The 10,769-nt window shown below is 55.7% G+C and overlaps 2 protein-coding genes across 2 annotated transcripts; both read left to right on the top strand.

Moving 5' to 3' along the window:
* The first annotated feature begins 518 nt into the window (after positions 1–518).
* On the top strand, positions 519–2,291 carry C4BPB (complement component 4 binding protein beta). Its single transcript, XM_058819451.1, has 3 exons — positions 519–734; positions 1,382–1,575; positions 1,894–2,291. Exons 1-3 carry the CDS (start codon positions 593–595, stop codon positions 2,044–2,046), a joined length of 489 nt encoding a protein of 162 aa, XP_058675434.1. The 5' UTR covers positions 519–592; the 3' UTR covers positions 2,047–2,291.
* A 1,409-nt stretch (positions 2,292–3,700) lies between these two features.
* Positions 3,701–9,360, top strand: OLFML3 (olfactomedin like 3). Its single transcript, XM_058819450.1, has 3 exons — positions 3,701–3,811; positions 5,309–5,594; positions 6,537–9,360. Exons 1-3 carry the CDS (start codon positions 3,701–3,703, stop codon positions 7,322–7,324), a joined length of 1,185 nt encoding a protein of 394 aa, XP_058675433.1. The 3' UTR covers positions 7,325–9,360.
* Positions 9,361–10,769: the final 1,409 nt, after the last annotated feature.

Here is a 10,769-nt window from a genome sequence, read left to right as displayed (position 1 = left end):
CAGGGGCAGGGAGAACTGTGAGAAGAGCAACACATGCCATGAACACAGAGAACCAGCCTCTCCTCTTACCTCCCTGCGTTCTGCCTCCCTAATGGGATGAGGAAAACCTGACTTTTCCCTTTACTCTCACCCAGTCTGTGGTCCCCCTCCCAAAATCACCAACGGGCAGCACTCGGGCATGGGGTTCACCCGGTTCACCTACGGCTCTGAAGTGAAGTACAGCTGTGCAGAGGGGCTGTCCCTCATCGGGCACAAATCCCTCTACTGCACCTCCGAGGATGGGGAGAACCTGACCTGGAGTGGGCCTGCCCCCGAGTGCAGGGGTGAGTGGTTTGGGGTCACTGTGGCATCAGGGCATGGCAGCAGCCTGATGCCAGCACTCAGAACAAACCGGGCAGGGCTGCCTGCAGATGCTGCTTCCTCCACAGGAGGGGGGATGATCCCTCTGCAAGTGGCAGCCCCTGGTTCTCCTCACCATCAGGGGTTGGGAGGAGCAGCCCTGCCCGGGTTCTGCTGTGCCCAGAGCCCGGTGCCAGCTCTGCTCTGTCCCACAGCGGTTCGGTGCCCCAAGCCCGTGGTGGAGAGGGGAAGGATGACCCCACAGATGTTCACCTTTCCCTATGGGCTGCTCCTGCACTTCTCCTGTGAGGAAGGCTTTGGTCTGCGTGGTGCTGCCCAGACTCAGTGCCAGGCTGATGGCACTTGGGACCCCCCTGTGCCCACCTGCCAGCCAGGTGAGTGAGCATTTTCTCCTCCACCGCCTGTTCCTGGATTTTTAATGCGCATTTTCCTTTCAGTTCGGTGTCCCAAACCCCCACAGCAGGAGGATGTAGTGATTCATCACTAACAAGCTGTGGTATGAGGTGAATGAAACTGTGCCCTTCTACTGCATTTAGGGGTGCTTCCAAAATCTCCTGCTCAGCTGTGGCCCCTGGGATAGAGCAGAGGGCTTGGGGTGCAGCATTGCCTGGCTCTGTCTGTCCTTGGGGCTTCCTGAGTCCTTCTCCTCTTTGCAGAAGAAACAACATTCCCAAAGCTGGTGTTTTCCAGGTAATAGTTGAGGTTTTATTGACAGCTGTGTGTAAAGGAGGTCTAAAACAGGTCAGGAGGTCTAAGACAGGTCAGGAGCTCACTGACTTTCCCTTCCCTTGTTTCCAAATGTCCACCCCCACCGTGGGGATGCCTGGATTGAGACCCTGCCAGAAACAGCAAATCCATGAAGAATTCACAGCCCCTCGCAGGGGCTGCTCTGACCTTCACCCTCTTCTTAAAGAGAAGTATTTTTGATTTCACAGCTCCACAATTTTAAGTTCCTCTGCACTTCCCAAACTCCTTTCTGACCTCTGGCTGAGCTGCCTTCTGCCCTTGGTTTTCCTTTCAGTCCTGTGTCCAGAACCACGAGTGCCCTTTGCAAAGGTGAAAAGCCCTTTGGGTGAGCAAAGGTGGTACCAGACCAACGAGACTGTCACCTTGGAGTGCCTTCCTGGCTACCAGTTCCCAGACAATGGAATGATGGAAAATGCCTGCACAGCCACGTGCTTGCCTGATGGCAGCTGGACACCACTGCCCAAGTGTGTGAGTACCACAAAATTACAGAATGGTTGGGTTGGGGGGAGCCTTAAAGATCATCCAGTTCCACGCCTGCCATGGTGGAACTTTCCCAAGAGCTCAGAGCCTCAGGTTGCTGAGCCTGGCTGAGTCTCTGGGTGGGTGCTGCCTGATTTCTAGCATGAAAACTGCTTAAACTTCTCAAAAGCTTTTCATTTTTGGTTCTGAGGATGATGCAGCCCCTGCTGGGACAGGGCAGCCTCGCAGCTGAGGATTGGGTGGCTCTGCCTCTGCTGCAGCCCATCCTCACAGGCTTTTCTGGGCTTTGTTTTCCTGTTTTAACAGATGAAAGAAGGTGATGCTGATGTGTGTCAAGAGGTTCATTACATTAAATCGACCTTTGAATGTGGTGTGCCTGTGGAAAAAGTGAAAAGTCTCCTGGAAATCCAGAAACTGTTCCTGGAGATTAAAAAATTACAGATGGAACTAGAGAACTGAAATGAAACTGGGCCCTTGTAATGCTCACCTTTCCTTTGGTGAACTCATGGTTTGTGCAGTCCCAGCATCTCTAAAAAGGTTCTGGGTGATTTTGTGGTTTATGTTTGCATGCCTGGAGCCAGAAAAATAATCAGCAGTGCACAGGAGGCTGCTTTTGCTGTGCTGGATGCCAGAGCAGGGAGTGGGTTTTGCTCTAACCTACAAGCTTGATTTGCTCTATAACTAGTAAGTTGTTTCATGTTTCATATTAGGAAGAATAGAAAGAAATTAAATTTAGCTTTTTAAAATCACTGTCTTAACTGTGGTAAGCTGAGGCAATAGGGAGTGAAGTCCAGAAAAGCTGAGATGAGTCTAGAGGTGGCTCTGAAGGTTCTGCTGCTGCCATGGTTTGGGTACATTTGGGTTCATGGTTTCTGCTGCTGAGGTTTGGGTACATTTGCACCCTGCTGGAAGCAGTGGTGGCAAGAAGTGTTAAACCTGATTTCTGTCCATTCAGCTCCTGATTTCTGTTTTTCTGGGTAAGGGCAGCTCACAAGAAGTGGATTGTAAAGGCTGCCTCACCTCATCCCTGGGTTCAAGCAGGTTCCTGGCCATGCCAAATATCCGAGCCGGTGTCATCTTCCAAATCCCAACTTTTGGTGGGCAAATGCTAAGAATAATTGTTGGTCAGTGCTCACTGCCAGCCTCAGCACAAAATAAGAGCAAAGCAACACAAATAACACCTGCCTGGATCCCAGCTGGCTGCTCTGGGGCTGGGCTGGGGGATGCCACAGATCCAGGCCTGGCTGGTGCCTTCCTGCAGGGGAGCTCTGGGCCATCCAAGCACCCTCCTGGGGCAGGGAAGGGGTTCCTCACCTGAGGTGTTCTCCTGCTGCAGGTGACTGCGGGCCGCCTCCTGCCATGATCCACTGCAGGCCCTCCAGCAGCTCCAGCAGCTTCCCAGTGGGATCCAGGGTGACGCAGGATCCCAGGGCTGCCGGACACCAAGGGGACAACCCCGCTGGGCTGGCAGTGTCCCTGTCCCCAGGGACAAACCCTGCTGCGCTGGCTGTGTCCCTGCCCAGGGGACAAACCCTCTGTGCTGGCAGTGTCCCTGTACAGGGGACAACACCACTGGGCTGGCAGTGTCCCTTTACCCAAGGATAACCCCACTGTGCTGGCAGTGTCCCTGTTCAGGGGACAAACCCGGTGTGCTGGCACCCTCCCTGTCCCAGGGGACAAACTGGCTGCACTAGCATTGTCCCTATCCCAGGGGACAAACCTGCCGTGCTGGCAGTGTCCCTGTCCCCAGGGACATCCCTGTCCCCAGACCCGGACGTGGCTCAGGTTGGCCGCTGGCTTTGGGCACCTCTGCGGACAAGGAGCCAGGGCTGTGCCCTCGCTGTCCCCAAAGAACGGCTCATGAGGACGTGTCCTCTTGCTCGGGGTTCCTGCGGCTGTCCCCACACCCCAAACTCCTGCCCCCAGCCCGTCCCCAGTCTCCTGCCCCATCCCCAGCGCGCTGGCTGGGGCACGAAGGGGTTAAAGCGCCCGGGGCTGGCCTGCGGGGAAGGAGCAGCCTCCCCTCCCTCCCTGAGCACATCTGGATGCAATAAGGGCTGGGGAGGCCGGAGCATTCCTGAGCACTGAGCTGGAGGCTGCAGCGCTGCCGGCCATGGGGCCCTGGCGCTGCCTGCTGCTGCTGCTGCCGCTGCTCGCCCCGGCCCTGCGCGCCCAGCAGCAGCAGTTCATGGAGTACGTGGAGCGCCGCATCACCCTCCTGGAGGTACAGCCCTGCACCCCGAATCGCCCCGGAATGGGAGCCCAACCCTTCCCCAGAGAGGCCATGGGGCTGGGAGTGGGGCTGGTGAGGAGGAGCTGGGCTGGGGATGGAGCAGGGGGTGGGGATGGAGCCCTGGCAGATCCTGCCGGGGTCCTGCACAGCCCAGCTGGGATACACCGGGGCAAGATGGGTGTGGGAGCACTGGGGGATGGGGGGAGCAGGGGAATTGTGGGTCTGGAAGAGCCGTGGGAACATCACAGGAATGGGAACATCACAGGAGAAGGGGCTTTGTGGGTCTGGAAGAGCCATGGGGACATCACGGGAATGGGAACATCACAGGAGAAGGGGCTTTGTGGGTCTGGAAGAGCCATGGGGACATCACGGGAATGGGAACATCAGAACCATTGGGACATCGCAGGAATGGGAACATCACAAGAGAAGGGGCTTTGTGGGTCTGGGAGAGCCATGGGGAGATCACAGGAATGGGAACATCACGAGTCTGGGAACATCATTGGAGAGCAAGGACATTGTGGGTCTGGAAGAGCCATGGGGACATCAGGAATGAGAACATCACAGGAGAAGGAGCATTGTGGGTGTGAGAAACATGGAGACATCACAGGAATGGGAACATCACGGGAAAGCAGGGATATTGTGGGTCTGGGAGAGCTATGGGGACATCAGGGGAATGGGAACATCAGAGCCTGGGGGACACAGGAATGGGAACATCACAGGAGAAGGAGCTTTGTGGGTCTGGAAGAGCCATGGGGACATCACAGGAATGGGAATATCATGGGAGAGCAAGAACATTGTGGATCTGGAAGAACCATGGGGACATTACAGGAATGGAAACATTACAGGAGAAAGGGGCATTGCAGGTTCAGGAGAACCATGGGGACATCACAGGAATGGGAACATCATGGGAAAGTAGGAGCATTGTGGGTCTGGAAGAGTCATGGAGACATCAGGAATGAGAACATCTCAGGAGAAAGGGGCATTGCAGGTCTGAGAAACATGGGAACATCACAGGAATGGGAACATCACAGGTCTGGGAACATCATGGAAAAGCAGGGACATTGCAGGTCTGGGAGCTTCACAGGGTCATCACAGCAAAGGATCTGGGAGCAGTGTGGGAGACTGGGGAGCACTGTGAGCTCAGGAACATCATGCGGGCATCCTGGGGGTGTCACAGGAGAGCAGGGCCTTATGGGTCTGGGGGTGACACGGGAATGGGGTATTGTGGGTCTGGGAACATCACGGGAGCATTGCAGGAATGGGCATCATGGGTCTGGGAACATTGCAGAAGGAACGTGGGAGCTTTGTGCGATTGGGAGCACCACAGGAGCAGGAGCAGGGTGGGATGGGATGGGACCAGGGTGGGATGGGACCCAGAGCCGCGAGCCCTGTGTGACTCCAGGAGCTCCCCCAGGCTGGGCAGGCCGGGACAGCTGCCATGGTGGGCTGTGAGCTTTGGAGACCTCAGTGTCCCCTTGGCCACCCCAGGAGAGGATCTCCCAGTGGCACGACCAGAGCAGCCGCTACTCCACGGAGCTGCGGGACTTCAAGAACCAGGTTCTGGGGATGCTGGAGGCGGCCGAGAAGGAGCGGGAGGCGCTGCGGGCGGAGGCCGAGGGCGCGGCCGTGCGCGTGGACCGGCTGGAGAGGGAGGTGGACTACCTGGAGACACAGAACCCCGCCCCGCCCTGCGTGGAGGTGGATGAGACGCTGATGGACAAGCAGGTGGCCACAGCCAAGCAGAGGAAGAATGAGAAGTACACCAAGCTCACAGGTGAGGGGCTGCCGTGGCTCCCTGGGGGATTGGATATTATGCAAATCCCTGATAATTCAAATTAAATTTGTATCTGGTGTTGTAGAATGGAGTTTAAATGTTAACCAAGCTCTTAGGCAAAGGTTTAAATCTTGGAGGCACCATAGGAAGAGCTAATATTTCCCACAAAGCTGGAATTGCCAAAAGCTGTGTCAGGGTGACTCGGATATGAATTGGATACTGCCCTTGATGGCTGGGTTCAGGGAGACCCAGGAGCTCAAACTCCCAAGATGCTCAGCAACCTGCAATCCCCTGCACAGCAGATGAAATTCCAGGTGTTGGAATAACTCCTGTCTGAGGGTTACTCTGACCCTTCTCAGCCCACCCCAGTCCAGGTGTCCCCCTGCCATGGGCCAGGGCATTGTGTCACAGCAGGGCATCTCAGATGTCTCTGGCACAAGCCCCTGCATCCCCCCCGGCCTGGAAGCTGCATCCAAGCCCCGGGCTGGAGCTCTGTATGTCCCCAAAGCCTCCGGGGCAGGGCTGGGGTGAGGGTGGCTCCTCTCTGTGTCATGGATGCACTAGGGGACTTCCCAATGCCACCAGAGATGCTCCTGAACCCCTTCAGTGAATTTCCAAGGGGTTTGGGTGGGACAGGTCCAGGCCATAATTCAGTGGTTACCTGAGATAGTAAAGGTTGTTCCTAGGAGTAGGCTAGTGATGAAAATTAGATTTGCTTGGGGGTTTATTAGCAGGGGAAGGAGTTGAACCATCATTTTCGGGGTATGGGCTCGATAGCTTGTTTAGCTGACCCTACTAGAAAGTAATATAAAGGAAGTATGGAGGGTTTTGATTCCTCTAGTGTAGGTTTGATTCCTGCTTTTCAAAGCTCCAGCATGGAGCAGCTGCAGTGCTGCAGGGCCAGGCTGTTCCCAGGCTCTCACAGCCACCCCTCTCTCACAGATTGCAGTGACACCATCGCCAGTGTCAGGGCCATGAAGATCCTGAAGCGTTTCGGCAGCTCCTCAGGGCTCTGGACCAAGGACGCTGCAGGGAGCTCGGAGAAGATCTACGTGTTTGATGGCACCGCCAACGACACGGTTTACGTCTTCCCCCGCATGCGGGAGTTCACCCTCTTCTCTGCCACCCGCAAGGCCGCCCGCATCAAGCTGCCCTACCCCTGGGTGGGCACCGGGCACCTTGTCTACGATGGCCACCTCTACTACATCCGCCAGCAGGGCCAGTCCTTCCAGGTGATCAAGTTCAACCTGGCCAACAAGACGGTGGTGGACAGCTCGGTGTTCCCGGCCGAGGAGCAGATCCCCGTCTTCGGCCTCTCCCCCTCCACCTACATCGAGGTGTCAGCGGATGAGGAAGGCCTCTGGGCCATCTACGCCACCAAGGAGGACGAGAAGAACATGTGCCTGGCCAAGCTGGACCCCGCCTCGCTGGACATCGAGCAGATGTGGGACACGCCGTGCCCACGGGAGAACGCCGAGGGCGCCTTCGTGGTGTGCGGGGCGCTGCACGTGGTGTACAACACGCGCCTGCCCAGCCGCGCCCGCGTCCAGTGCGTCTTCGACGTCAGCGGCACGCTGGCCCCCGAGGACGCCTCCCTGGTCTATTTCCCCAAGCGCTACGGCTCCCACGCCAGCCTCAAGTACAGCCCCAGGGAGAGGCAGATCTACGCCTGGGATGATGGCTACCAGATCATTTACCGCATGGAGATGAAGAAGAAGCTGGAGGTCTGAGGGTGCGGCCTAACCCGGCCCGGCCCGGCCCAGCCCTTCTCCCATCACTGTGAAATGAGGAAATGCTGGATCCCCACCCCAGCCACCCCCTGTCACTGGTGTCCCCACCTAAGAGCAGCCAGCAGAGTCCTGGACTAATTTAACGAGGTTTTCTTTTCTGTTATAATGAATAAATAGTACGCAGCGAAGTGCGGCCGCCTGCCTGCGGGAGTGTGGGGTGCTGGGCAGGGCTGTCAGAGCCCTGAGCTCCACCTTGCCCCTGAGACACCCCAAAAATCACTTCCCAAGGGTGGGGTGTCCTTGCAGGGCTCAGAGCAGCGAGCACTGACAGACCTTGGGTGGGTGCCTGGGCAGGGGTTTATGTTTGGTGAGGGTTTTGGAAGGGCTTAGGGCAGAGATGGAACACGAGGCTTTGGGCAGGCTGCTACAAAACTGTGAGCAAACAGCAAAATCCTTTAATCTGGGAGGACAACAGGAGATTTCCCTCCCCTGCTGGGGCGGTGCTCCAGCCAGCAGGCCCCAGATGTTGCTGATTTACTGAGTTTGTCTCTAATGAAGCACAGGCCACCTCCCCCTGCAGCCACAGATTCTCCATCTTATATAAGGCCCTGGGTTGCCCCCTTCCCTTCCCTCTTCCTCTGGCACAGAGCAGCCCCAGAGGGGATGGGGCAGGACAGGGCAGGTGCTGGGAGCCCCTCAGGGGCTGGGGACAGCCCCAGTTGTCCCCATGCCATGTCTGTCCTTCCTGCCCCAGCGGAGACTGTGCCCGTGCTCTTCCTCACCCCTCACCCCTGCAGGGTGCAGGATTTGCCCCATTTCTGTTTCTAGAAACTCAGGATTGCTGTGGTTTGTTCCCATCACAGCATCCTGAGAGCACAGAGGATGGATTAGGAGGTGTTTCAGTGCCATGAGTGTCCCTTTTTTCCCAATTCTGGGGACAAGCAGAGAAGCCATAGGCCAGGCTGGCTGGGTGACGGTTGCATCCTGCTGGTGCCAGTGCCACGTTGCTTTTTGGACACCCCAGGGAGGTGCCAGCCCTGTGGGGAGCACCTGAGGGGGGCCACCTGCTCTCCCAGGGCTGTGGAGTGGCCATGCCACCCCCCTGCCACCCTAAATCCCATCCAGCTGTGCTCAGCTCAAGCCAAACTATTCTGTGACATGGTATTTGCCTCAAGTTCTTTGGTATTATAATCAAATTTGTTGCATAAGAAAAATCTTCAAATACCCACTTTGAATGACTGTAATTGGCTGGTGCTGAAAGTTCAACACACAGTGCAAGTCAAGCAGAGAAATTATTCAAGTGTGAAGGACTCTGTGAACTGTCAAGTTAATTTATGGCCCTTTTCAAGATCAATAAGGGCAGTAAGAGAAATATAATTTTCAGAAATCTCACAGTAGTAAATAATTACACCCATGATTTCTCCAGCCTGAATTAAAATTGATGGGGCAGTAATGATTGTGCACCAGAAACATCTTGTAGCCTGGAACATGTCCTGCACTTCCCTGTGACACCTGGAGCCTTCTCTGCTCCAGGTGAGCACCCCCAGCTCTCCCAGTGTAGGATAGATGGGGGCAGCACGGGTGGGATGGATGGAGATGAGAGATCTCTGCAGCTAGGGCTTGGAAATTGAGGTTTATTGCAAAGGGCCTGGGTGCAGGGCCCTGCTGGGAGCTGCCAGCCACAGCTGGAGCAGGGCTGAGAGAAGAGAGGTGCAGAGAGTAAAAGCATAAGAGAGTAAAAGGGGTAAGAGCATAGAAAAGTAAGAGCTAAGAAGCAAGAGGTAAGAGTTAAGACAGCAAAGTTCCCATTACAATACCATAAATCTTCTTCTGTGTTGAATATTCTGATTCTTACTAACCAATGTAGTACAAGATACAAATCCTATAGCATTTATATACAGCCTATAAGAATCACTACATTACCATATTGTATTACATTTTAAACCCTAAAAACTCCTCTTTGGGCCCTTCTGCCAAGCTGTAGGGTCTGCTCTGACCCTTGGGCCTGTCTGCAAGCAGAGGGTGTTGTTCCATCAAAAGGGGATCACCTTCAGCTGGCCACACCATTGTTTTCCAGTTGTTCAGTAACTGAGGGATCTCAGAGCTTGCTTTCATTTCAGTCTCACTTATAGTTTCCATATTCTCAAAATCTTTTGCCAGGCAATCATATTTATAAGGCTTTTGTGTTTAATCTTCCCCATCATCCCAGCCTGGCTCTAGAGGGACTCCATGGCTCCTCTGGAATCTCTGCAGCCTCCTCCCTGTGCTGAGCACATGGGCAGAGGTGCCACTCATTAATCCAGGTCAGCCAGAGCCCCACCAGCTCCTGTAGGATTTGTTTTTGTACAAACTCTTTGGGAATGAGGAGGAAAAGGAACAAAATTACTGCAGCACCCGATGGGCTCCTAGAGCACAGCACTTATCTCACACTCCACATCTTCAAAGTACTTCAGGAAACGTCAACTAATTAATCCTTGGAATAACTCCCGTCAAGCAGAGCAGCCTGATCTCCATCTGCTGGCAAACAAGAGACACACCCCACGTGTCTGATCAGCATGGGTGGCTCAGCTCTGAGCTGGGGGCTCGTTGTGACACCGGGTGGGGACCAGGGCCCTCCAAGCTCTGAGTGCTCCCAGCTCCTGGAATCAGAAGTGTCCTGAGCTGGAAGGGACCCACAAGGATCCAAATCCAGCCCCTGCCCTGCACAGGAACCCCCAAATCCCGCCCTGGGCATCCCTGGCAGTGCTGTCCAAACTCTCCTGGAGCTCTGCAGCTGTGCCCATTCCCTGGGCAGCCTGGGCAGTGCCCAGCACCCTCTGGGGGAAGAAAATTCCCTGAGATCCAACCTAAACCTGCCCTAACACAGCTCCAGCCCTTCCCTGGGTGCTGTCACTGTCACAGAGAGCAGAGATTGTCCCCATGCTGCCTCCAGGGTGGGGTCATCCTCCTCATTCCACCAGAGCTGAGTCCCTACCATCCTCCAGTGCCATGGGGGAATGTGAGGGACCTCAGAGACATCAGAGAGACCTGTGTGGGTGACTCTGCTGGGGTGACTCGTGGGAGAGAGGAGCAGCAGGGCCACAGGATCCTGCTTGCCATGGCATGGACACCCCCAGCCCCATGGAGCTCTGCAAGTGCCAGAATTCATCTCCTGCTGGGGTCATCAATTCCTTTTTTTACTCGTTTAAGTATTTATTGGCCCCATGAGGAGAAAGCAAAGGTTGTGCCATGGCTGGGGGAGTTGCTGTCAGAGCCCTTGGTGCCCTCAGGGGTGTGGATTGTCCCCACCAGCCACCCTGGCACTGCCCAAGCACAACCAGGAGCCCCAGTGGGAGCAGCAGCACCTCCATGGGACCCAGGGATCCCTGATGGGATGCAGGGACCCCAGAAAGATGCGGGGACTTCCAGCAGGTTCCAGGGACCCCGGTGGGATGCAGCAGGTTCC

The sequence above is a fragment of the Ammospiza caudacuta genome, chromosome 24 (assembly GCF_027887145.1).
Source record: "Ammospiza caudacuta isolate bAmmCau1 chromosome 24, bAmmCau1.pri, whole genome shotgun sequence".
Classification (NCBI taxonomy): domain Eukaryota; kingdom Metazoa; phylum Chordata; class Aves; order Passeriformes; family Passerellidae; genus Ammospiza; species Ammospiza caudacuta.
Note: the sequence above shows the minus strand (reverse complement) of the source record. Positions and strands in the feature narration are given on the sequence as shown.

Bases quoted from the DNA above. Each gene is read 5' to 3' on its own strand.
- C4BPB (XM_058819451.1), top strand. From the start codon at position 593: ATGACCCCACAGATGTTCACCTTTCCCTATGGGCTGCTCCTGCACTTC. The intron at 735-1,381 runs GTGAGTGAGCAT...TTTTCCTTTCAG, and splicing joins TGTGCCCACCTGCCAGCCAG to TCCTGTGTCCAGAACCACGA. The intron at 1,576-1,893 runs GTGAGTACCACA...CTGTTTTAACAG, and splicing joins GGACACCACTGCCCAAGTGT to ATGAAAGAAGGTGATGCTGA.
- OLFML3 (XM_058819450.1), top strand. From the start codon at position 3,701: ATGGGGCCCTGGCGCTGCCTGCTGCTGCTGCTGCCGCTGCTCGCCCCG. The intron at 3,812-5,308 runs GTACAGCCCTGC...TGGCCACCCCAG, and splicing joins GCCGCATCACCCTCCTGGAG to GAGAGGATCTCCCAGTGGCA. The intron at 5,595-6,536 runs GTGAGGGGCTGC...CCTCTCTCACAG, and splicing joins GAAGTACACCAAGCTCACAG to ATTGCAGTGACACCATCGCC.